Source organism: Miscanthus floridulus, chromosome 6 (assembly GCF_019320115.1).
Source record: "Miscanthus floridulus cultivar M001 chromosome 6, ASM1932011v1, whole genome shotgun sequence".
Taxonomy (NCBI): domain Eukaryota; kingdom Viridiplantae; phylum Streptophyta; class Magnoliopsida; order Poales; family Poaceae; genus Miscanthus; species Miscanthus floridulus.
In genome coordinates this window covers 88,385,702-88,410,313 of record NC_089585.1, presented here as the reverse complement: position 1 = coordinate 88,410,313, position 24,612 = coordinate 88,385,702, and the positions used below count along the sequence as shown (strand labels likewise).

The 24,612-nt window shown below is 52.2% G+C and overlaps 1 protein-coding gene across 3 annotated transcripts; it reads left to right on the top strand.

Moving 5' to 3' along the window:
* The first annotated feature begins 12,640 nt into the window (after positions 1–12,640).
* On the top strand, positions 12,641–20,737 carry LOC136456274 (auxilin-like protein 1). 3 transcript variants are annotated; one of them, XM_066456075.1, is made up of 8 exons: positions 12,644–13,197; positions 14,564–18,143; positions 18,226–18,301; positions 18,435–18,502; positions 18,590–18,655; positions 18,747–18,836; positions 19,489–19,665; positions 20,525–20,737. In XM_066456075.1, the coding sequence occupies exons 1-8, from the start codon at positions 12,776–12,778 to the stop codon at positions 20,558–20,560; spliced, it is 4,515 nt and encodes a 1,504-aa protein (XP_066312172.1). In that variant the 5' UTR covers positions 12,644–12,775; the 3' UTR covers positions 20,561–20,737. The 3 variants fall into 3 exon arrangements, with proteins under 3 accessions (XP_066312173.1, XP_066312172.1, XP_066312171.1); XM_066456074.1 differs by having other exon boundaries at positions 12,645–13,197; positions 18,432–18,502; XM_066456076.1 differs by lacking the exons at positions 19,489–19,665; positions 20,525–20,737 and adding an exon at positions 19,296–19,478 and having other exon boundaries at positions 12,641–13,197; positions 18,432–18,502.
* The last annotated feature ends 3,875 nt before the right edge of the window (positions 20,738–24,612 follow it).

Sequence of the window (24,612 nt, the reverse complement as noted above, 5' to 3'; positions counted from 1 at the left end):
CAAAAAAGGAAAAAAAACAAATTTACAGTTTCTAAAAAAAATAACAAAGTTTTTTTAATAAAAAACCGCAAGTCGCCGGCGGACAACCTACTCTGGCCCCGCGCGGACGGCGAGGAAAGGACAGTGGTGACTGGACGGGCACCCTGCCCCCACCACGTGGACCCAAACAAAAAACAGTAATGTCGTCGTATAACGATTCGATACAGCGTCGCGTGTCCTCGCGATCTTATCCGCTTACACTGCAGTCAGCCCATCCACACGTTTGCTGCCGCTGCCGCTGCCGCTCTCCTCCTCCATGGATCCAGGAGCCCCGCGCGCCCCCGATTGCGCTCCGCAGCGCCACGAGCCAGCGGTCGCGCTCCTTCCCGCCTTCCGCCCGTCCTCCGCACACCTGGCTCCCTTCCTGGCCGGCGGTGGCGGCGTCCTCTCCCGCTCCGGCGTCCTCCTCCGCCACCACGGCGGCTCCTTCCCCCACACCGATGTCTCCTTTCCTGACACTGGCGTCCTCCCCCACCACGGCGACTCCTTCGCCCACACCGACGTCTCCTTCCCCAACCCCCGCGTCCTCCTCCCACATCCCGTGTCCCTCCTCCGCACACTGGCGGCGCCCCTCCCTGACACCGGAGTCCTCCCCCACAGGTAGGTCCCCGTGCAGGCTCTCTTCCCCCTATATGTTGCAATTGTATCTTTCAGTTGTTTCAGACGCTTTAGAGGTATGTTGAAGTTGAATCGTAAGAATGTTGCACAAGTAGATCTGGGGGATGTTTTGCCCATGTTGCATTTTGTTTCAAAGTTTTTGTTGCAGACACTGTTTCAAAATGTTTCACTTGTTTCTAGATGATGTTGCAATCATTCTGATCTGGATGTTTTATATGCTTGGCACAAATGTTGCAATAATATTTTCGAAATGTTTCAGTTGTTTCAATCTCATATTGTTGTAGCTGTTCCATGTTGTTGCAAGTGTTTTTTATTCGAACGTTGTTTCATATGCTTCACACCCAGTGTTGTAATATATGTTTCAAATATTTCAGCTCCTTCAACCTGTTTGTTGCAGTAGTGTCGGATACCGTAAGAAGGGGTACCCTAAGCAAGATCCAAAAAACTGCTTAGACCCTAAAACAAGATCCAATAAGGCAAACGAGGTCTCAGCCAAAAATCCCCGATTCGCCCGAGGCCCCTTCGCCGAAGCCCCTTCGCCCGAGGCCTCCTCGCCGAGGCCTCAGAAGAAGTACCGATTCTCCGATTCGCCCGAGGCCTCCTCGCCGAGGTCTGCGATTCTCCGATTCGCGCGAGGCCGGCTCGCCACCAGCCCCGCGACCACCGCCTTGACTAGACTATTCCGGCTGGACATCACACCTAATCAAGGCGCTCAACCACTCCGACAACCACACGACGGCACAGTACAGCGAAGTGGCAGACCAGCACGTCAACGCCCTGCCACCCACGACGGGATCGTGCAGGGGTTACCGGCTACTGTGCTGCCTAAACTCCTGCACCAAGGACGAACACGACGTGGGGAGTCAGAACTGGGTTCCTGTGACCTCGGGACCAGCGAACTGATCGAGTTCCGCCTCGCCCGAGACTCCCGGTAGGGCCTCGGGCGAGCTGGCCATGCTTTGCCTCATCCGAGGCTGGGCTCGTCCCGCAACCTCGTCGCCTCCGCCTCAAAAGTCGCTCTAGCAGGCTGTCGCATCCAATTAATGCGCCCGGCTGCACCCACTACGTAAGCCGCGATCGGCAGTACGCCGCGACAGGAGCGACGGGACAACGGTCAAATCGTCTTTTTACCATCCCTTACTGACAATACAGGGTACCATATCCTGTAGACGCACGTTCCGCACTATTCCGCCTAAATCAACTACGACGATAACCGCCAAGACCCCGCATTGCCGCCTGCAAAGGCCTCGGCACAGCAGGCCTCGGCACAGCGGGTCTCGGCCTCAGCGCGGCGGGTCTCGGCATAACCGACTACAGCAGCCACCAGGCCTCGGCACTTCACCAAGTCAACAAATGAACAGGAGCGCAGCATGTCGCCGGCCTGGAGACCATACCGACTAGACACCGACGGGAACTCCCACGACGCCGCGCTGCTCCGGGAGCAGAATACGTCAGCAAACAGTAGCCTTCTCATGTACTTCTGGCTTCCTCCTTGTGGGTATAAAAGGAGGTAGCCGGTACCATTTCTAGGAAGAAGGGAAGGAGGAGGAAGAAGAAGACGAACACACCGATAGAACCACGCTTCCACGCTGCTTGGGAACAACGTCTCGAGCAGTCCGCACCACCCTCGCCGAGACCTGGGGCTAGCTCCCTCTCTCACCTAGCTTGTAACCCCTACTACGAGCACTTAGGTGCAAGGAATACAAGATCGATCTCTTAGACTGGACGTAGGGCCTCGATTGCCTGAACCAGTATAAACCTTGTGTCTCTTTGCATCACCATCCGGGATTAGGGGCACGCAGCACAAATTCACTCGTTGGTTGAGGGACCCCCGGTTCCAAAACACCGACAGTTGGCGCGCTAGGTAGGGGGCGTCTGCGTGTCAGCTTCGTCATCCTAGCAAGTTCCGGATGGCAGACCACATACGACCATTGCGTCTCGGCACCATAGTTTGGTTCGGGAGCCTAGAGTTCATGTCTCTAGGGCATGAATACGACATGGTGCTCCTCACTCCTTGAACCCCACCGTCCGACGACGAAGTCATGCCCCGGCAGCCCAGGCGCAGGCGGCGCCCGGGCGGCCGCTCTCGCCACGCTCGCCAGGAACGGTGCGAGCAAGGCCACCCCGACGCTACGCGAGCCCGGGGCGGCACGCCATTCCCCGCCGATGCCCTACGACCAGCTGTTGGTACGGGGTCCCTGGCTGGGGACCTGTCTGACCTGAGCCTGGACAAAGGAAAATCGTCGGTGGCTTACGGCGATGCCCAGTCGTCTAACCCCGCTCCGCCACTCCCTGAAGAGCCGACCCCGGCGGGGCAGAATCTGGAGACGGCCCCGTCCCCATACCCCTTTGGGTTGAGAAATGCCGCCGCCTCTTACGCCTACGCTTACGCTGCCACTCACGAGCACCCCTCGGAACGCCGCCAGTGCTTCGCTCTCGACTTGGGTACCCGCTCCGACTCCTCGGACGAGGACGAGGCATGGCCCAGGGTGGATTTCTCCGAACTCCACAACCCTGGGGCTTTGCGCCAATTCTTGGCCGCAAGCGATTACTGCCTCGGCTACTCCGGCTCCGACGATGAAGGGACTTACGATCCATCTCGTGAGTGCTTCCACGTCGGGCTCGGGATGCCAAGGGCGGGCGAAGAGAGCGAGAGGACAGGCAACCATTCCCCGCCCCGGACATGGTTGGGCCCCTGCAAAAGGCACCCGGGGGCTATACCCATCTGCTGGTAGCTATCGACAAATTCTCCAAATGGATCGAGGCTCGTCCGATCGCTCAGATCAAATCCGAGCAAGCGGTGCTGTTCTTTACGGATATCATCCACAGGTTCGGGGTTCCTAACACCATCATCACTGACAATGGGACACAATTCACCGGTCGCAAGTTCCTAACGTTCTGCGACGACCACCACATCCGGGTGGCCTGGTCGGCCGTAGGACACCCAAGGACGAATGGCCAAGTAGAGCGTGCCAACGGCATGATCCTACAAGGCCTTAAGCCAATGATATTCAACCAGTTGAAGAAGTTTGGCAAGAAATGGCTTGCCGAACTCCCGTCTGTCATCTGGAGCCTAAGAAATACCCCGAGCCGAGCCACGGGATTCACACCGTTCTTCCTGGTCTATGGAGCCGAGGCCATCCTCCCCACTGACTTAGAATACGGTTCCCCGAGGCTACAGGCATACAGTGAGCAAAGCAACCGCACTGCCCGCGAAGACGCCCTCGACCAACTGGAGGAAGCCCGAGACGTCGCACTGCTACACTCGGCCAGGTACCAGCAAGCCCTACGACGCTACCAAGCCCGGCGCGTCCGAAGCCGAGACCTGAAGGTGGGCGACCTGGTGCTGAGACTGAGGCAGAGCAACAAGGGCCGCCATAAGCTGACCCCACCCTGGGAAGGGCCGTACATCGTCGCTCAAGTGCTGAAGCCCGGGACCTACAAGTTAGCCAACGAGAAGGGTGAAATCTTCACCAACGCTTGGAACATAGAACAGCTACGTCGTTTCTACCCTTAAAATTCCAAACGTTGTTTACATTGTTTTTCGAAATGCAATAAAGAAGCGTTCTTAGTTGTTATAATTTTTCGAGAAACCCCCCTTATAGACAAGACGATTGTATAGAACCCAAGGACCGTACGATCGTCTCAAAGGTGAAAAGGCCGGCTGAGCCGTGAGAACGGCCTACGCCTCCGGGCTACGGCAACTCCCTCACCACCTTTTCACCCAAAGGACAGCGTAGGCTCCGAGGAAGTTCTGTACAAAGAGCTCGTCTATCAATAGGGGCTCGACGTCACAATAACGATATAAGGGAGACTCGGCTCTGCCTCTGCAAAGCCGGGCCTCCCTCGGGGGCTAGAAAGGGGGAACCCCCTAAGTCCCGAACACCATTCGTTAATGGTCTTTCAAAAAATTTCTACGCCAAACTCTCTCGGGCTCCGACGGGACCTTCACAAGAAACCCAAAGACCAAAAGTTTGTCTGGAGGCCAAAGGGCCGGTCGAGACGTGAGAACGGCCTACGCCTCTGGGCTACGGCAGCTCCCTCACCACCCTTCGCCGAAGGACGGCTTAGGTCCCGAGGGTTTTCTTTGCGGGTTCCCAAGATCGAGACAGAGGGCACAGGCTCGGAAGTAGAACAGAAAACGATTAAAAGGCGCACGTACGCAAATACTTTACAGGCCTCGACGGCCACAAATACGTCACGGTATGACAACTAACCCAATCCGGTTACATGGCCCCTTTTGGCCTAGGTCAAAGCTCAAGGATCGGCGGCCGGCACGGGAGGGACTACCTCTTCTTCAAATAGACGGGCCAGCGCTGTGCCAGGTGCCTCGGCCGCCTCCAACAGCCTCACGACCTCTGCATCAGCCTCCTCGTCATCTTCTGGCAACACATAGCCATCGCTGACAGCCTCGAGGTTGATGGCGTAGTGCGAGGAGACGATGGCCAGGGCGCGCTTGACACCCGTGTGCAACGCCCCTCGGAGTCTCTCACGGACGTGGCCGCTCAACGCAATCAGGCGGCTCCCAAGGGAGCTAGCTGATTGGACCTCCTCGACGTCCAGAGCCTCGTAGGCGGTCCGGACAATGCTGCGCAGCGCCTCGTGCTCCCGGACCTCGACATCCAGCGCCGCTTGCACTGTGACGGAGGCCTCAACCGCCTGGGAGGCCTCTTTCCCCAGATCTACGTCGCGACGAGGGGTCAGGAGTCAAACGCGAACCAGAGCAAATGGAGCGAGGAACATGGTTCAGCGGAACTTACCCTCGGCCTTGCTCTTCCAGGCTAAGACCTCGACCCGAGAGGCCTCGGCCGCCTTGGTAGCCTCTGCCAAGGCGACTTTCGTCGCCTGATGCTCGCTCTGCTCCGTACCCAGCTGCCCGGCTGTGACCTTAGCAGAGGCCGTCGCTTCTTGGGCCCGAAGCCTGAAGGAGTCTCGCTCCTCCTCCAGTTCCTTGATTTTGGCCACCAGAGGGGCGGACTGCTCCCTAGCCGTGGCCAACTCGGCCTGAATGTCAGCACAACGAAGGCGGAGGTCCTCCACTTCCGCACTCCGCGCCGACAATAGCCCCTGGGCATCGGCAAGCAGGCCCTTTTGGCGCCGGAGCTGGTCCCAGATATCCCTCTCATTTCGCAGGAACACCGATTTCCCAAGGGATCGGGTCTCGAGCTCCTAAGGAGGCAAAACAAAAAACGCACGTCAAACACTGTGAGGGGGCTCGGAGAGAAAACAACGCGGCACGAGAGAGGAAAGTACTTACCCGCGTGACACCGGGCAAGTCCTGACCCATAATAGTTATCGCTGTCTGCAGCGACCGCACTGCCAGTTGGCGGTACTGCTCGAGGGTTCCCCAATGCCCCCCCTCTGCGGTGTCTTCAAGGGCGAACACGGGCTCCCCCTCGGGGTCAGCCCGGTTCCGCCAGAAAACACGCGGGAAGTTCCACCCACGAGGCTCGGGCCGTAGCCGGACAAGAACCGAACTCCCCTCGGCGGGATCTGGGACTGGCTGCTCCGCGGTACTGGCCGCCTCGACGTCCGCCGCCTCCTTCCCTCGGGAGGAATCATCAGACGAGATTGTCTGAACCAGGGGCGGCACCAAAATTTGCCCCGTCTCCACCTCCATCGCCTCGGTCTCGACGGACCCGGGGGCTCTGGCCTCCGCCATCTCCACCTCGATGGCCCCGGCGTCCACCGCCCTGACATCGGAGGTCTTGGGGGCTCCGGCCTCGCCCCCAATGGCCTCGACAATAGCAGACGCCCCAGCCTCCTTCGCCCCAAGACCCGCAACATCGCGAGGCATGGGCTGCTCCTCCTCCACTCGCTCCACGGCCGCCTCGGCCCCCTTTTCCTGGGTAGTCGCCTCCTCCGAAACGGCTCCGCCCGACGCTGCGCCGCGTCGCACGCTAGCCTGCGCCTCCGCTGCCTGATGGGCGGAGGAGCTAACGTTCACCTTGAGCGCCTTACGGGGCGCCAAGGGAGGATCTTCCACCAGAAGCGTCTGGCTGGAAGAAAAGACACTCCCAAGGTCAGCAGGCAACCAAGGGGCAAACAAGAAGTACTACGGACTCCACCAGAGAAGACGCTTACCGCGAACGGGGATGCAGCCGCTTCGACACCGCCTGCCTCCTCTGCAACGGCAGCGGTGGTGGCAGCAGCGCGGCCTCGGTGTCCACCAGTGCCAGCTGGCCTCCGTCGGACCCCGGCACCTCCTCGACCCTTCGCGGAGATAATGGGGTCGCCCCCACCGTCACCCGCTCCACCTCCACCGTCGAACCCATCGGGCTGACGGCACGCTCCTCCGACACCCGCGCCTCGGGTGTGTCGGCCTCGGCCCCGGGACGGGCCACCACTGGCCCCGGGACACCTCCTCCTCCTCCTAGGGGCGTCAGGCTCCTTGCCGGCACCCCGGGAACCATCTCCCTGATGTCAGGGAGGTGTTCCAGGCAGGCCGTCCCCACCTCGCGCCCGCCGCCGTCGCTCGAAGAATCCGACACCGATGACGAGGGGGACGGCTCCAAAGGGAGACCGTCGAGCCTCTGGCGCCGGCGACGGGCGTCCAGCTTTTCGCGCGCGAGGATCTTCTTCGTGCGCTTTGCCACCTCGGCATCTTTCTTCTTCTTCTCCTCCTCAGCACGCGCCCTGTTCATGGATCGCCGCCGGGCGTCCTCGGGAACGGGCAGCGGGGAGCCTCGCACGTCTCTTATCCCCTGCGAGAACGACAAAGTAAGACAACAGACAAAAAAGGCGAAAAACAAGAAGGCCGCGAAAGCCTCGACAACGCCCAACTTACCAGCGAGACATACCCCCGCGACGGGCGCATCGGAAACGGCATCAAATCATCGAGCCTCGGCTTCCCATCTACCGCCTCTCTCACCCGACGCAGGGTCTCGTCGTCGGTAAGGGCGAAGGCGGACATCTTGATACCGGCGATCGGGTCGCTCGGCGTCATCTCGAACAGCCGCCGCCGCCGGGCCATCAGCGGCAACACCCTCCGGCGGTGAAAAGCCGCCACGACCACGGTCGCCGAAAGGCCGTGGTCACGCAGCTTCCCCAAGGCCCTCAAGAGCGGTTCCAGCCTAGGCTGATCGACCTTGATGACGCCGTACCCCCACTTCTCTGGTTGACTCTCTACAACCCGCCCGGTATAAGGGGGAAGCCCTCCGCCGTCGTTGCGGAGGTAGAACCAGCCGTCATACCAACGACGGTTGGACGATGACAGCTGGGCCGGGATGTAGAGGGACTGCCGATCTTGGCGCACATGAAGGGTGCAGCCGCCGGCCCTCTGTGCCTTCCGAGCCCCCCTCGTTCCCCCCGGCTTGGTGGTGAACGTCGCTCGGAACAAGTGGAGCCACAACTCCCAGTGGGGAGCGATCCCCAGGTACCCCTCACAGACGGCGACAAAGATGGCCACCTGCGCGATGGAGTTGGGGCTGAAATTGTGCAGCTCCACGCCATAGTAATGCGGGAGCGCCCGCATGAAGTTGTCCACCGGCGACCCGAAGCCTCGCTCGTGGAAGACGATGAAGCTCAGCACATAGCCGTCGCGCGGCCTCGGCTCCGACTCGTTCCCCGGAACAATCCACTCCGACTCGTCGGGGTCGGTGATCGGGCGAAGAAGACCGGCCTCCACGAGCGACTGCAGCTTCTCCTCGGTGACGTCGGACCGCTCCCAGGGAGCCACCGGGAGGATGACGGGACCACCAGCCATTGCGCGGCGGAGGACGCTGCTACGACGGTAATCTCTCTCCCTCTCTCTTTCGGTCTCTCGCCCTCGCCCTTCTCTTCCCCGGCGCTCTATGCTCTCAGCAACGGCACGGAGGCAGCAAAAGCGAACGCGGAAAAGGTAAGGAGGAAGAGGGCGAGGCTGTTTGCGTATTTATGCAGGGACGAGACGAAACCACCGGGCGACGAAATCGGGGAAGTTTCCCGCAGAAAATCCGCTGCGGTTACCCAGATCCGATCTTACCGCCCACGCGCCCACTCCCTCATTAATTGCAGGTGCAGTTATGTCCCGTCGGCTGAAGCCACGTCGCGTCCAACCGCAGCAACAACAGGCGCCGTTTCACCTCCCCGAAAAAGCCGCCTCAAAAGGCGCGCCTGACGTTATTAGCCGTAGGGAGAGGGATAGCCCCCACCCGATTCCTTTCAGGCAAAGGAACTGGGCACCGAGCCCGTTACGGTCCAGGGGTTCGAAGGCTGGGCCCCCAGGGGTTTCGACAGCCGCCCTAGGGCAACAGAGTTAGGGGCGACTACGGGCGAGCCTATATGAGGCCAAGGCCCAAGCAAGCGAAACGCTTGGGACGCCCTGTGTTGTGTCCGAGACCAGTAGGGAGGTCTCCGAATGGGATCCCACCATAGGGAGCCACCGAGCCACCGAGGCCCAGCGAACGGCCTCGGCACCCACTAGAGAAACCCTCCAGTACTCTTGGAGCGCGTCTCCGGACTGCTAGCCGACCCCCAGCGAACGGGGTACGGGCCTCCACTCGGACTTACCCGATAACAGCTCACCGGAAATGCCGCTGCTCGTGCCCACCGAGGGTAGCATGGTATCTTCCACCCCTCCTTCCGAGCGAAAAGGAAGCGCGAGGGTCGAATAAAAAGTCAGGAGAATCCCTGACGGCCCTCCTGCTCCGCGCAGAGGCTAAGGGACTCTTTCTGCAGAACATTGCCGAGGCCCAGCGACTTGGGCTCGCACACGAGGGGGCTCGGCAAAACAAACCCTCCTTCCGAGCGAAAAGGAAGCGCGAGGGTCGTTCAAAAAGCCGGAAGAACTCCTGACGGCCCTCTTGCTCCGTGCAGAGGCTAGGGAGCTCCTTCTGCAAAAGACGCCGAGACCCCGCGACCTAGGCTCGCACCCGAGGGGGGCTCGGCGGACAGACCCTCACGCGCGAGGGGCGAACCAAAAGCCAGGGGACCTCTGACCGCTCTCTCGCTCCGTGCGAGAGACTCGGGGGCTCCTCATGCAAACTTTGCCGAGACCCAGCGGCTCAGGCTCGCACACGAGTGGGCTCGGCAAACAGCCCCCCGTCCGAGCAAAAAGGACATGCGGGAGACGGACAAAAAAGTCGGGAGGACCCCTGACCGCCCTCTCGCTCCGTGCGGAGGCTCGGGGGCTCTTCCTACACCCAAGATAAAGACAAGCGACCCAAGCCCATTACGGTCTAGGGGTTCGAAGGCTGGGCCCCCAGGGGTTTCGACGGCTGCCCCAGGGCAAAAGAGTCAGGGACGACTACGGGCAAGCCTGTACGAGCGCGCCCTGTGTCGTGTCCGAGACTGGCAGGGAGGTCTCCGAATGGGATCCCACCGTAGGGATGCACCGAGCCACCGAGGCCCAGCGAACGGCCTCGGCACCCACTAGAGAAACCCTCCAGTACTCTTGGAGCGCGTCTCCGGACCGCTAGCCAACCCCCAGCGAACGGGGTACGGGCCTCCACTCGGACTTACCCGATAACAGCTCACCGGAAATGCCGTTGCTCGCGCCCACCAAGGGTAGCATGGCATCTTCTACCCCTCCTTCCGAGCGAAAAGGAAGCGCGAGGGTCGAATAAAAAGTCAGGAGAATCCCTGACGGCCCTCCTGCTCCGCGCAGAGGCTAAGGGACTCTTTCTGCAGAACATTGCCGAGGCCCAGCGACTTGGGCTCGCACACAAGAGGGCTCGGCAAAACAAACCCTCCTTCCGAGCGAAAAGGAAGCGCGAGGGTCATTCAAAAAGCCGGAAGAACTCCTGACGGCCCTCTTGCTCCGTGCTGAGGCTAGGGAGCTCCTTCTACAAAAGACGCCGAGACCCCGCGACCTAGGCTCGCATCCGAGGGGGGCTCGGCGGACAGACCCTCACGCGCGAAGGGCGAACCAAAAGCCAGGGGACCTCTGACCGCTCTCTCGCTCCAGGCGGAGGCTAAGGGGCTCTTTCCGCAACATCGTCGAGGCCCCGCGATCCGAACTCGCACCCACGGGCCCGGCAAACACGATGAAAACGCCTCGAAAGAGAAAAAAGCCCCTGAAGAAGTGAAATCACTCCTCCAGGGCCTCGGGGGCTACACCCGGCGGGTGCGCTCGCGCGCACCCACCCAAACCTCGAAAACAAAGCACCATCCCGACAGGAACTATCAAGAGCCAATTCTCGTCAGAACCTTAGGGGGAGTGCCTCCACTCCCCCCAAGGCTCGGGGGCTACTGTCGGATACCGTAAGAAGGGGTACCCTAAGCAAGATCCAAAAAACTGCTTAGACCCTAAAACAAGATCCAATAAGGCAAACAAGGTCTCAGCCAAAAATCCCCGATTCGCCCGAGGCCCCTTCGCCAAAGCCCCTTCGCCCGAGGCCTCCTCGCCGAGGCCTCAGAAGAAGTACTGATTCTCCGATTCGCCCGAGGCCTCCTCGCCGAGGTCTGCGATTCTCCGATTCGCGCGAGGCCGGCTCGCCACCAGCCCCGCGACCACCGCCTTGACTAGACTATTCCGGCTGGACATCACACCTAATCAAGGCGCTCAACCACTCCGACAACCACACGACGGCACAGTACAGCGAAGTGGCAGACCAGCACGTCAGCGCCCTGCCACCCACGACGGGATCGTGCAGGGGTTACCGGCTACTGTGCTGCCTAAACTCCTGCACCAAGGACGAACACGACGTGGGGAGTCAGAACTGGGTTCCTGTGACCTCGGGACCAGCGAACTGACCGAGTTCCGCCTCGCCCGAGACTCCCGGTAGGGCCTCGGGCGAGCTGGCCATGCTTCGCCTCATCCGAGGCTGGGCTCGTCCCGCAACCTCGTCGCCTCCGCCTCAAAAGTCGCTCTAGCAGGCTGTCGCACCAAGTCAACAAATGAACAGGAGCGCAACAAATGAACAGGAGCGCAGCATGTCGCCGGCCTGGAGACCATACCGACTAGACACCGATGGGAACTCCCACGACGCCGCGCTGCTCCGGGAGCAGAACACGTCAGCAAACAGTAGCCTTCTCATGTACTTCTGGCTTCCTCCTTGTGGGTATAAAAGGAGGTAGCCGGTACCATTTCTAGAAAGAAGGGAAGGAGGAGGAAGAAGAAGACGAACACACCGATAGAACCACGCTTCCACGCTGCTTGGGAACAACGTCTCGAGCAGTCCGCACCACCCTCGCCGAGACCTGGGGCTAGCTCCCTCTCTCACCTAGCTTGTAACCCCTACTACGAGCACTTAGGTGCAAGGAATACAAGATCGATCTCTCAGACTGGACGTAGGGCCTCGATTGCCTGAACCAGTATAAACCTTGTGTCTCTTTGCATCACCATCCGGGATTAGGGGCACGCAGCACAAATTCACTCGTTGGTTGAGGGACCCCCGGTTCCAAAACACCGACAAGTAGTTTGTTCCATGTTGTTGCAATAATATGTTCATGATGTTTCAGCTGCTTTAGCCTAATATTGCAGTAGTTGTTTCCGTGTTGTTGCAATAATATGTTCATGGTGTTTCAACTGCTTCAACCTAATGTTGCAGTAGTTGTTTTCTGTGTTGTTGCACGTGTTTTATTTCAGCTTTCTATGTTGTTCAGCCGGGGGGCGAGCCAGACGGCCGGGGGCGCGTGGCTCGCCGGAGGGATAGTGGACGGAAGTATTAGGGGCGAGCGGATAGGGGTGCTGCGGTCAAGGGAAGATGGTGCATGCTCGTCGCGCACGTGGGGCGGTGCGAAGGCGGACGTGGCATGCTGTGGGGGTGGGGACGGGCTACAGGGGCAAGCTGGGGGCACGCGCGACACGATTGGCGCGGGAAACGAGCACAAAAGAGAAATAGAGGAGCAGCGTGGACCTCCGTCACGTAAACATGCGGGGCCTACGTCTGTGGCACCGTCCGATGAATTGCTATCCATCGAACGTCCGGACAGCAACACTACCCAAGAAAAAACGCCACCTGCACCCGGTTCCACCTACCCTACCATACCACTCGATTCATCCATCACCAGTCCTACTCCTTTTCATTCCCCAAACCCCCGGCTCCGTCACCACCAAACCTATTTGAATCGCCAAAGTCGGTGGCCGTGGGTCTCACCTCACAGTCTCCGCTCCGCTCCTCGTCCTCCCCTGCAGCTGCTTCACTTGCCTCGCCGTCCCCTACTATCTCCTCCGAAGACGGCGCCGCCGCCGGCCATGGAGGACCCACTTGCCACGGCGCCAGCGCCGCCGCCGCGGCGGCACCACCGGGAGCGGCGGCACAGGCGGAAGGCGTCGGACGCCGCCGCGGCTGCACTGGCGGCCGCGTCCTCCTACGACGACGTGTTCGGCGGGCCGCCGCGGTTCGCGCCGCCGCCTCCGGCGTTCGCTGCCGCGGGGACGACCGCGCCGGCGGACTACGCCGAGGTGTTCGGCGGAGTCGCCGCCTCCTGCTCCATCCCCTACCTCGACCTGCCGCCGGCCGTTGCCAGCGGAGACGGCGCCGGCGCCGGCGCGGGCGGGTACGGCGAGATCTTCGGCCGGTTCGACTTCGGGGACTTCGCGGTGCCGTACGAGGACATGCTTCCTGGCGCAGAGTCTTTGCTGGAGGAGATCGCGTCGCCGAGCGGGAGCTCAAGGTACGAGCTCTGCCCCCCATTTCAGGATTTCGTTTTTTTTCTTCCCGTCCATTGTGGCACTGTTGCGTCAGGCTCATTGTACGGGCCAAGAATTATGCTCCACTTTTAGGGGAGGGCTCTTGTTTTGCTGGCGCTCTTAGAGATATATAATAATAATGGGTTTAATGGGGCTAGGTTCTGCACTGTAGAGGGATTGCTCGTCTTTACCGCACACCATTTAGGCGACGAAATGCTGCCTTCGCGTTACCAATTTAAGCCTTGGTTCCGCTCTCCTTTACTATTTCGGCTAATTTTGTGTGGGTAGGATGGTGGAATGTCGTTTCCAAGCTACGTGTACTGCAAATTTTCTGATCCATAAAGGTGATTGTCTAATAGCTTTCCACCCTGTCACATCGAATGTTATGATATATGCATGAAGTATTAAATATAGACTAAAAAAATAATTAATTGCACATATTGCGACTAATTAGCGAGATGAATCTTTTAAGCCTAATTAGTCTATGATTTGACAATAAAGTGCTACAGTAACACATGTGCTAATGATGGATTAATTAGGCTTAATAAATTCGTCTCGCAGTTTACCGACGGATTCTATATTTTGTTTTTTTATTAGTATCCGAACACCCATGCGAGACCCCTACTGACACCCGATGTGACACCCCAAAACTTTACACCCAGGAACTAAACAAGGCCTGTGCTTGGTGAAGTGCTATATTTGGTCACGGGCCTCAATGCTCACGACTGAAGAGGCTACATACTGTATATATCTGGAGTTGTTTGAGGAAGTCCTTTCGCACAAAAGTAGTTCCCTTGTGTTGAAGTGCTGTCTTTTTTTCTTCTCCACTTTGGAGTTGTTGTGAACCGGAAGACTTAGAGAGATGCCTGTGCAATCTTGAATTTTCACTTATTAAATTTAATTGCGTGTTTTCATTACTGGTTATTTCTGTGTTGACTAGATATGTGTCACTTTTTCCGGTGAATGTGCATTGTTTGCACGTGTTTCATTAAGAGAAGTAGATATGTGTCATGATGATGACAGTCAGTTACGAATTCTGATCCTAGGTTCCCAAAACATGTTGTGGAACATTTTATGTACTCCTGTAGTGCAATGGGGCCTGCTTCCCTATTAAGTTCAACAACATAATTCCTTTAGATACACAACAACAACAACAACAACAAAGCCTTTAAATTTTTCCTTTAGATACCTTCATCTTTTTTTAATTCATTGTTTTATAGTTCTTTGTGTCTTTTTGGGGAATTCTTAGCTGTGTAAAGTGGTCTAACCTTTTGATATCATTGATGAGAGTGAATGCACATGCCATGTTTTATTGTTTCTGACTTGTGCTCATTACTTCCATATCTACAGATCATCAACTAGAAAAGAATCTGCCCAATTGGATGCTGAGCCATCTATACTCTATCAACAAGTTCCAGACGCTGGTTCTGGCAGGCACTTTGATGACGAGCAATTTCATCCAGTCTCCTTTCCTCCAGATGGCGAGCAAACGTTCACTATGTCATATAACAAGACCACCAGGGGAAGACCAGATGATCTTTTTGAAATGACCGCTTGCATAGTAGAACCTTCAATTAGCTATGTGGTTGACTCTTGCAATTTGTCAAATGATTCAGAAATGGATTATGTCCCAGAAATGGACAGTGGTACACATGCTAATGGTGTGAAAGAGAAGATGAGCCCACCAAACGTTGCAGATTCCAGCCTGGAGAGTGCTGATAGTGCTTATGTAGTTGATCAGCAGCAGCATATCCCAACATGCCCTCCCATCTCTGAAAATATTTGCCAGGATGAAAATGACAACAAGAGGTCTAGCACCGATTCAGTGCCAAGCGAGGAAGCACCTTCCCCGGATTATCCATTCTTAAGGGTATCCAACGTCAGCCTTCCAGCAGCACCCATCAAAGTACAACCACCACTGATGCCACCATCTAAATTGCTTAATAAAAGGGGAAGCAACGAAAATGGAGATTCTGATGTCAATCGTAACTCAGTTGCTGCTGCTGCTGCTATGAAGGAAGCAATGGAATTTGCTGAAGCCAGATTAAAAGCTGCAAAAGAATTGATGGAGAGAAAAGGCGGCAGTTTTAAATTCCGTAAGCGACCAGCTCATCACAGAAGCACAAAATCAACTGAAATTAAGGAATGTAATGCACCTGAAGAAGTGCATCTATTTGAAGAAAAGCTGAATATGAGAAGATTGGCAAAAGAGGGAAATCAAAGCAATGATATAGCTTTGCTGGATAAAAACATGGGCAGTGGTTCAATTAAGCCTGTTCATAGTGATCATGACAAACAAGGGATTATATTACCAAGGAAGCCTCAGGAGATGATGCAAAATGGCAGTGATCTAGAACAATTAGGAGAGTGGACATCAGATGCTGATTTTTATGAATTGGTTAGCAATGATCAGAAATGCGGAACTAATGAAGATGCATGCAAAGGAGACAATGGTCTGATGACAAATTCCTTAGCCAAGCTTGAACGGTCTGAGAACGAAAAGTCAAGAGGCTTTGCAGGTGAGTCAAAAAGGTTTAGGAAATTGTGGGATTGTAACAACACAACATGTCTTCGAACTGAACATGCAAATCAGGGAAAAGATGGTATAGATTCTGTGGAGGCTGAACAAAAGACTCCTAGGTATCCAGAAGTTACGGAACATGTAAATCAGGGAAAAGATGGTATAGATTCTGTGGAGGCTGAACAAAAGAGTCCTAGGTTGCCAGAAGTTACTCCTTGTGATGAAAGGGTGACGTATCAAGAGCCCACCAAAGAAAATAATGGTCTGATGACAAATTCTTCCACCAAGCTCGACCAGTCTGAGAAAGTAAAGGAAGGGGGTTTTGCAGGTGAGCCGAAAAGGTTTAGAAAGTTGTGGGGCAGTAACAGTACAACAGTTCTGAGAACAGAACATGTAAATCTGGGAAAATACGGTATAGCTTTCGTGGAGGCTGAAGAAAAGGCACCTAGGTTTCCAGAAGTTCCTCGTGATGAAAGGGTGGCATCCCAAGAGGCAACCGATTCCCATTTAAAACAATGTCCAGGGGTGGGGAATTTTCTAGGCCACGAAAATGATGCGCAATTTGAGATTTCATGCATGAATAATTTACCCGCAGGGGTCCATGCTGACCCAGAAATCTCCAGTACATTTTTGGAACCTTGTTTATCTGCAGGTCATGCCAATGGTAATGAAAATCATTCTGAAAGCACAGCTCAGGAAACTCCATTGGTAGGAAACTCTAACCAAGATGTCAACAGTAAAGAGGAACTTCAGCTTCCATGCATTGATGGGTTGCCTTGTACTTCAGCAAGGACTCAGATTTTACAGGACCATTCTAATGTTATTAATGCTGATGAGATCAAGGAAATTGAAGCGAAAACACCAAAATTAGAAGAGCCTTCCAAATCTTATTTGAATTTTGAGGAAGAAAGGCTACTCAGTTTTGTTGATGAATCACGCCTACAGAACAAAAATGGAAGAGCAAATGAAGTAAATTCAGAATCACTCATCCATGAAAAAATGACAAAATTCGGGATTGAGGAGAAAGCTGATGCACATGAAGATTTTCAAGAGGGAGATATGGATCAGGTTGCTGGATCTGCTGAAGAGGAAGGTTATGTTACTTCAGGAAGTGGTATTGCTAATGAAAGTGAATATGAAGAAGCAGAAACTGATATAATTGTAGGAGACATGAAATCAAATGTGAGAACATGTGGTAGTTTTGACAAAGATCCATATCAGTGCCAAGAATCACAAGGGTCATGGGGACCCCAAGATTTGGATAACAGAATGGACAGATTCAGTGATACAATATCCCATGGAAAGGATAGAGAGACTAAAGAATGCTTGCTGGACAATGTTGAAAAGACAGTGGCAGAAGTACTAAACCATGACAGTAGGGAAGGGCAGAAATCCATGGAAACTGTTGTCTACATGAAGCCCAAAGATGCATGTGCAGAATTTAATGTAAGTAGTGACAGAGATGGTAATCTATTTGATTCTGCTGATGAACTTATCACTGATGATGGCAGTGATTATGCCATGAAGATGAGCACAATGTCAAAAAATCTGCAGGCTTCTTTTTCAGAAGCATGCTGTAGCATGCAGCACCTTTCCCAAAAACCTGAGTCTGTTTCTGCTGAGAAGGCTGATGAAAGCACTCCTGTTCTTGAAAATCTTGAAGTGGATTGCAGAGAAGCAGGTAGAGAAATTCCAACCAAAAATTGTACAGAGTCAGAAGAAGGGCAAAATATTGGAAGCGAAATAGAAGAAAGAGAGAGAGAAGACAATATATCAAATGTAAGGTTCATGGATCAGCAACCTTTTTACTTGGACAGTGACATTAGACATAAGGCTGCAGAAGACACTGCATCAGAAACTATTCTAAAATCAAGAGAAGAGAATCTTAATGTTCAGAGAACTAAAGTGAGGAATGACATAAAAGAGGCTGAAGGAGAAGTCGAGAAGGAGGTAAGACTTGATGAAGAGAAAGAAAAAGAATGCAAAATGGGAAAAGTGAAGGAACAAGATAAAGAGAGACGGAGAAGAGAGTTGGAAGAAGAGAAGGAATGGGAAATGGAGCGAGCAAAAGATAGACTTGCTGTTCAGAGAGCTACAAGAGAAGCACATGAGAGGGCATTTGCAGAGGTTCGTGCTAAGGCTGAAAGAATGGCGTTAGAAAGGATCACCTCAGCACGTCAAAGAGCATCTGCAGAAGCTCATGAGAAAGAAGAGAAGGCAACTGCTCAAGCAGCTCTGGAGCAGGCTTCGAGAGAAGCTAGAATGAAAGCAGAACGTGCAGCAGTTGAGAGAGCAACTGCTGAAGCTCGGGAGAGGGCAATTGAAAAGGCAAAAGCTGCTGCAGATGCAAAGGAGCGAATGGGGAAGTTCAGGTCCTCTTTTAAGGATAGTTTTAAGGCACCTAATCAGGTAGCTGATGTCATTATGTATGCATTTTTTTTTTGTTGCATAGGCAAACTAAATACTGTTCTAATCTGCATTCTTGACACAGGATAATCAACAGGAGGCATCGTTTCAGAAGGCAACTTATAATAAGCATGGAAAAAGCATGGATTCTTGTGTCGAAGGTATTGCTTGAAGTATATCCTACTGCAAGATAGTTCAAGTATTTGTGGCCAATCTTCTGTAATATTTCTGTAGTGTTATCTTATATGACACGTGAGACTTGGCTTGCTTTGTCATGTTTGCTATTTATAGTAGTTGAGGTTGAGTCAGCTCTACGACATAAAGCAAAATTGGAAAGGCACCAACGCACAGCTGAGCGAGCGGTATCGTCCAATGCTATTGCTATGTTGCCTTCTTTACTTGTTTGTTTTGCCTAGCCTGTGGAAGTCCTCATCATTACCAATTTTCAGGCGAAAGCCCTTGCTGAAAAGAACATGCAGGACATGCTGGCGCAGAGGGAGCAGGCTGAGAAACATGTAAGATAGTTGGTCATCAGGAAAGAAAAAACATATTCCTCTGTTTCTAAATAACATTTGTTATCCATGAAATGTTTACTTTTGGATACAGAGACTGGCTGAATTTCTTGATCCTGAAGTCAAGAGATGGTCAAATGGAAAAGAAGGAAATCTGCGAGCATTGCTGTCCACATTGCAATATGTACGTGTTTTGGCTTATAGGACTTCTGTTTGAACCATTTACATCTTGGTTACTGTAGGACTTCCACCGGTTCTTGTCAGAAACTTTTCTTGTGCCCATCATTAGATTGCCAATAAATATAAATAATACTCCTAATACATGGATTCTTCGGTAAGAAAAAACATGGATTCTATGTAAATTCATTTCAGGCAGTGTAAGGAATGGCTAACTAATATACACCGGGTTCTTTGTTAAAAAAATACTAATATACACCAGGTTTTACTCAATTGTGTATAATATATAGTTTTTGTTCATGTTAATATCATTAAAAGAGTGTCAGGCGTAAACATAAATAGTTTGTAATGAAAAAAATCAAGCACCATGCATCAGGTTATGCCCTCCTACTAATTTATTACTTATGTTTATACCATCTTATCTGTTTTGAGAATTTTCTTAGCATGCATAATCTTTTTATTTCAGTATGCATGCGTAATCCAATTCGTTGGAGATTCACTCTTGGTACAGTTTTGGACGAAATAATTCCGTGAGCTCTTTCTTGAGTTCACTTAGCTCAATTCTGCATTTCATCATTGAGCTGGCATGCTGGATTTGAACTTCAACTACTGGAATCAGACACCAGTCCAATCATGCAAATTTTTCGTCTTCTGGGCAGATACTTGGTTCAGACAGTGGCTGGCAGTCAGTTCCCCTCACAGATCTTATTACAGCTGCTGGTGTCAAGAAGGCATACAGGAAGGCAACCCTTTGTGTCCATCCAGATAAAGTGCAGCAAAGAGGTGCTACAATCAGACAGAAATACATTTGTGAGAAGGTGTTTGATCTTCTTAAGGTGTGTTTGCTCATCTTGCATTGTAAACTAGTTGCTTATCTACAGTTGCTTAAGTTTCGATATTTTTGTTGGTATGGCTGCTGCTTTACTCCCAAGTTCTTTTAGCCTCAGTCACCTCTGGGACTCTGTTGATGTTTCTGCATTGCTGTGGTGCTTCACATATCCTTACTGTAACACACGCATTAGATTTTTGCTTTCAGATGGAGCATATTATTCTGCATTAATACCCAGCTATCCGTCTTCTCTGTTCCAGACATGGATATCTGTTAGATGGACCTATATATGGGCTATATGCATTACGGTCTCATTGCTGGTCTATTGCTGTTTCATTCCCCTCATGTTCATTTCTGAATGTGTAATATATGTGTTCATTTGGATATAACAATACAACTATCACAGTCAAATTAGTGTGAATAATAAGACAGATCAAACAAAGGCTTAGTTTCCAGCAGGATTTCAAGGACATCCAGTTTATGATTGACAGAAAGCCTACTCAGGCAAAGTGTATCATGTCCCAGAACTGGCTGCGTTAAAGAAAATGCAAAAATAATACCCAATTAATACTGAAGTAATAATCCGTACGGAACTGACAGACAAGTAATAGATCTGGTAATACTGGTTTTTAAATGCTTGCTCATTCTAAATCGCAAGTATGTCTCTGGCCACACCACGGATAAAAAACTTTGGAAGTTATGCCTGTTACTGATGACTAGCGAAAGTAAGTCTTGTGTTGATAAATTGATAACTGTCTTTCTGAATATATCAAGTTACTTGTTGCGATAAACTGTCTTTCTGAATATATCAAGTTACTTGATGCGATAGATGGAGGCTAACTTTTTTTTTTCCTGTGATTGTGCAGGAAGCTTGGAATAAGTACAATTCTGAAGAGCGCTAGTGGGAATAGGTGGTTGCTTATTATCTCTTTACGGGGGACAGGAAATTGGTTAGGTATCTCTGTAGCCATTTCCATACTGATTATTTTTTTACATTGGTGTAAATATGCTGCTGTAGAGGACATCTTCTGGTCATTTTTTATCCATATCAATGCAATAGTAGAGCATATGTTGCCTCTTATCTAGCATCTCCTAAGTTTGCCGTTGCTAGACTTTAGTTGTGTACCTTTTGTATATTATTTTGACCATTCCTAGCAAAGTTTGCCTACGTTTGGTGATCATTTTGCTCATACAAAAGTAGTGGAATTTATATTTTTGCTGTGGCTCGCATTTGGGAGGGCTTATATTCGAACTAGTAGCTGTAATATGCTCATGGAAAATCTGTACCTTTGTATTCCAAAAATATCATGTATTAGGACCTGTTTGATACACATGGCTAGTTACTAGTTGGAGCTAAAAATTAGCTCAAATTGGTTATGGTTGGTCAGCTAGTTGGGTAACTTACTAGTTGAAGACGCTAAAAAATTACCCTATCCATTAGCTCTCCTGTTTTGATGAGCTAGAGCTAATTTTAGCTAACTTTTTTGCTAGTTATCAATTAGCTCTTGAATCAAACATGCCCTTAACATAAAATGTTTCTTAGACAAATAGTTGTCATATAAGAAGTTTTGTTTGATTTACGAGCACGTGTTTTGAGTTGTTGCAAAAGCAATAGGGTTATTTGGATTCTTACCATTACAGTTCTTCAAGTTTGGAACCATGCCATTATAATTCGGAGTAAATCGGAGCAGTGCCATTTTTTAGGCTAGCAGAAAAATATTAGGCTCACATGCAGTGCATTGTATTTTTGTATAGACGAAAATACCCTGCATCCTCTGTCTCCTTCCACTCAGCATGGACCCTACAGGTCAGCTCCTTCAATCTCTACCTAGCTCCAATCCCTCCACTCCAATGGTGACCTTCCACTCAACATGGACCCTACAGGTCAGCTCCTTCAATCTCTACCTAGCTCCTTCAATCCCTCCGCTCCAATGGCGATGACCCTCGTATCGCTCTCTCTCCGCATCCACCCTACCTGCATAGCTTTGTACTGCGGCAGTGCCAATGAGCACACACCGGAGGTAGCCGCGGCATGGAAGGATGGTTCGCGCCAAGATCCGGGAGATCATGCCGATGTTGAGCTCCACCATGACAGAGGGCAAGATCGTCTCTTGGTCCACGGGCGAGGGCGATCGCGTCTCCAAGGACGATGATGTCATCGTCGACATCGAGACCTTCACAGTGCCAAGTGGCCTCGCTCCCATCGCCACGTCGGGGGAGGGCGGTGAGTTTGGCTCGCCTTGGCAGCCATTGAAGGAGGTCAGGGCTCGCCATGGCAGCCTCGACGCCCACACCTTCTCCATCGTGGGTTCTCCTCATCCGCCACTAGCGAGCCCACGCCTAGCGGCGGTGGTGCTAGATCCTCGACCGTTGGGCTCGCCGCGCAAGGGACGTCGTACTCCGGCGAAGGGTCTTGTCGAGGGCACATAACCGGGGTGCCCCAGGGCACACTTAGAAATCACTTGGGGCGGCTCAGCCAGCCGTGGCCCAACAAACCACGACCCACCTCGACCACTCTCCCCTCCCGAGCCGTACGAGACCTGCCTCGACCATCCTTGTCACCCGACCATGCACCTCGCAACCGCCTCGACCACCTCCGGTCTCAGCCACAGGAGAAGATAGGAGGTAGGTGGAGGCACTGGATGCGCCTGCCCTAACAGGACGCACTGGATGCGCCTGCCCTAACAGGACGCACATGCCCGCGTACACTCCACCGGCTACAGAGAAGGACGACCCTCAAACCACCAGGTCCTGGGGCAGAGCGTCATCCCTCGGGCCCCACCCCCTGACGGTCAAGACTACTCCGGGACTCGGCTATGTCACAGCACGTGGCTCGGCACCATCCAAATCCTGCCCAACTCGGTAGACAGGCATACGTCCATACCCACTACGGGTATGGGACTCACGAACGGGAGCCAGCTCTCACCAAACTAGCCGAATCCAAGGCCCCTGACCTGCCCACGGGAGGTCGGGGCAACACTATCGCGACCAAGGGAGCGGGCGATTCTCAGAGAGCAGCCACCCGCCACGCACCCATACTACACAGGGTACCACTAGTACAAAAAACTTAATGGTGGCAGGCATTTTTGGGTTAATGGAGGCGGACATTGCAGCCGCCTCCAATCAAAGGTCACAATTAATCCTGACTTTACGGAGACGGTTGCCCTGCCCGCCTCGGTTAAACTTTTAACGGAGGTTGCCTTCTTGATTCATGTCCATTAACGGAGGTGGGCGTCCTAACTTGTTCGCCTCTGTTATTCGTTTAACCGAGGCGGTACAGCTAAGGCGCCTGCCTCAGCTAAAGGATTACCGGAGGCAGGCCATTGTTACTTGCCCGCCTTCGTTAATATTTTTCATTTTTTTTAAAAATGGTCTCGGCAATTTGATTTGAATTTGAATCAAATTCTGTTTTCGCAAATTAAACACATATATAAAATATAAAAGCAGACAAATACGCATATACCGAGCACAAACATATAACACATTCATTAGTGCCGTCTCATCCTTATCATACCACGAAACAACATCATTGAAGTTATTACATGCATGTCATATATTTACATTTGATAAAACTAATTAAGATGTTCGCTACCTTAATTGCCCTAATCCAAAGAGGTCTGGCAACGCTAAATCCGGGACACGTAGCTGGGTGCTCCAGTTTCTGATCTTCTTGAACTTCTCTTCCCACGCTAACTCGCTGTCCTTGTTGAAGAACAGTCGCCCAACATGCACACAGGAGTATGTGATAAACTTACATATGTTCGCTACTATTCGAGTGAAGTTGTTATGGTCGACCTTTTACTTTCGCCACCATCCTTGTGCTTTCTTGAGCTGCCACCAGCTGTGGCTGAATTTGTTGCACGTCCTCAGGTATTCGTAAACGTAGAATCCACATAATACTATTGCAGGAGGTTCTTTGGCGCACTGCAAGATATATATAATATATAATTATTAGAACATATATAGAGAGCATGCTCGTTATAATAGCACAAACGATTTTTGATACGTACCAGGAAGTCGCGCCTGAGTTTTAGGGTTGTGCCATTCTTGTTCTTCTCATATCTTCGATCATAGCACTCTGGATCTTGCACGTACTTCTTATAAGCGTTGTACGAAAACCACTAGTGTCAATTTCAACACCTATGTTTACTGTAAATGAATAAGTACCGTCACTTACTATCTCAATACGCTTTCGAATTTCTTGTACCCTTCTTTGTTTGAATCCCACAAAGAGTCCAATACGACATCCCTTTCATCCTGAGGATAGATTAGAAATGCAATCTAGTGGCCCATGATGCCCCCGCTGCACCATTCAAACAATACAGATTTGAAATCTTCAAATATGAGAAGTGATGATCCTAGTAGCTATATATATGTTCCAAGTATCTTTTTGACTTACTCGAACTGATGGGCGGCCATGACACACCCATTTCCCCGGACCTTCTTCATGGCTCCATAGATGTACGTTCCCGCTTGATACTTCCATTCGCAGCGCAGATCTTTCTGAAATTTCTCTCTTGCGGGTTCAAGTTCACCAGCTTTTCATGAGTGTTTGGTATATCGTAACCCACGATGACTCTGTAATATGCATCGGAGAGAGATAGATAATATTCTTGCCCAATTCCTTGCTTACATAGGACTGCATCCTGCAAGGACAAGTCATCATGACATTATTAGTTTCTTCCTAACGTACCTACAACGATGCAATGGTGTGAAAGTCGTAATGAACTTACAGGGCAAACAAGGTGACTTGGGCGACATCGAGGTCCTTTCGTCGCAATAGTCTATGCATGTCATGGAATTCTATGACGACTTGAGCATCGTCGGACAAGTGGAAGTACTCCGCCGAAACCTTGACGATGAATGTTTCTAGGCCCACTTTCGCTGCTTCCATGTACCAGACATGGAACCTGCTTACCTCCCATAGCTCGTCATTGATGAGCTGGCCCAAGAT

Excerpts from the sequence above, each read along its gene's own strand:
- LOC136456274 (XM_066456074.1), top strand. The coding sequence starts at position 12,776 with ATGGAGGACCCACTTGCCACGGCGCCAGCGCCGCCGCCGCGGCGGCAC. Across the intron at positions 13,198-14,563 it reads TCGCCGAGCGGGAGCTCAAG|ATCATCAACTAGAAAAGAAT; the intron begins GTACGAGCTCTG and ends CCATATCTACAG. Across the intron at positions 19,666-20,524 it reads AGGTGTTTGATCTTCTTAAG|GAAGCTTGGAATAAGTACAA; the intron begins GTGTGTTTGCTC and ends GTGATTGTGCAG.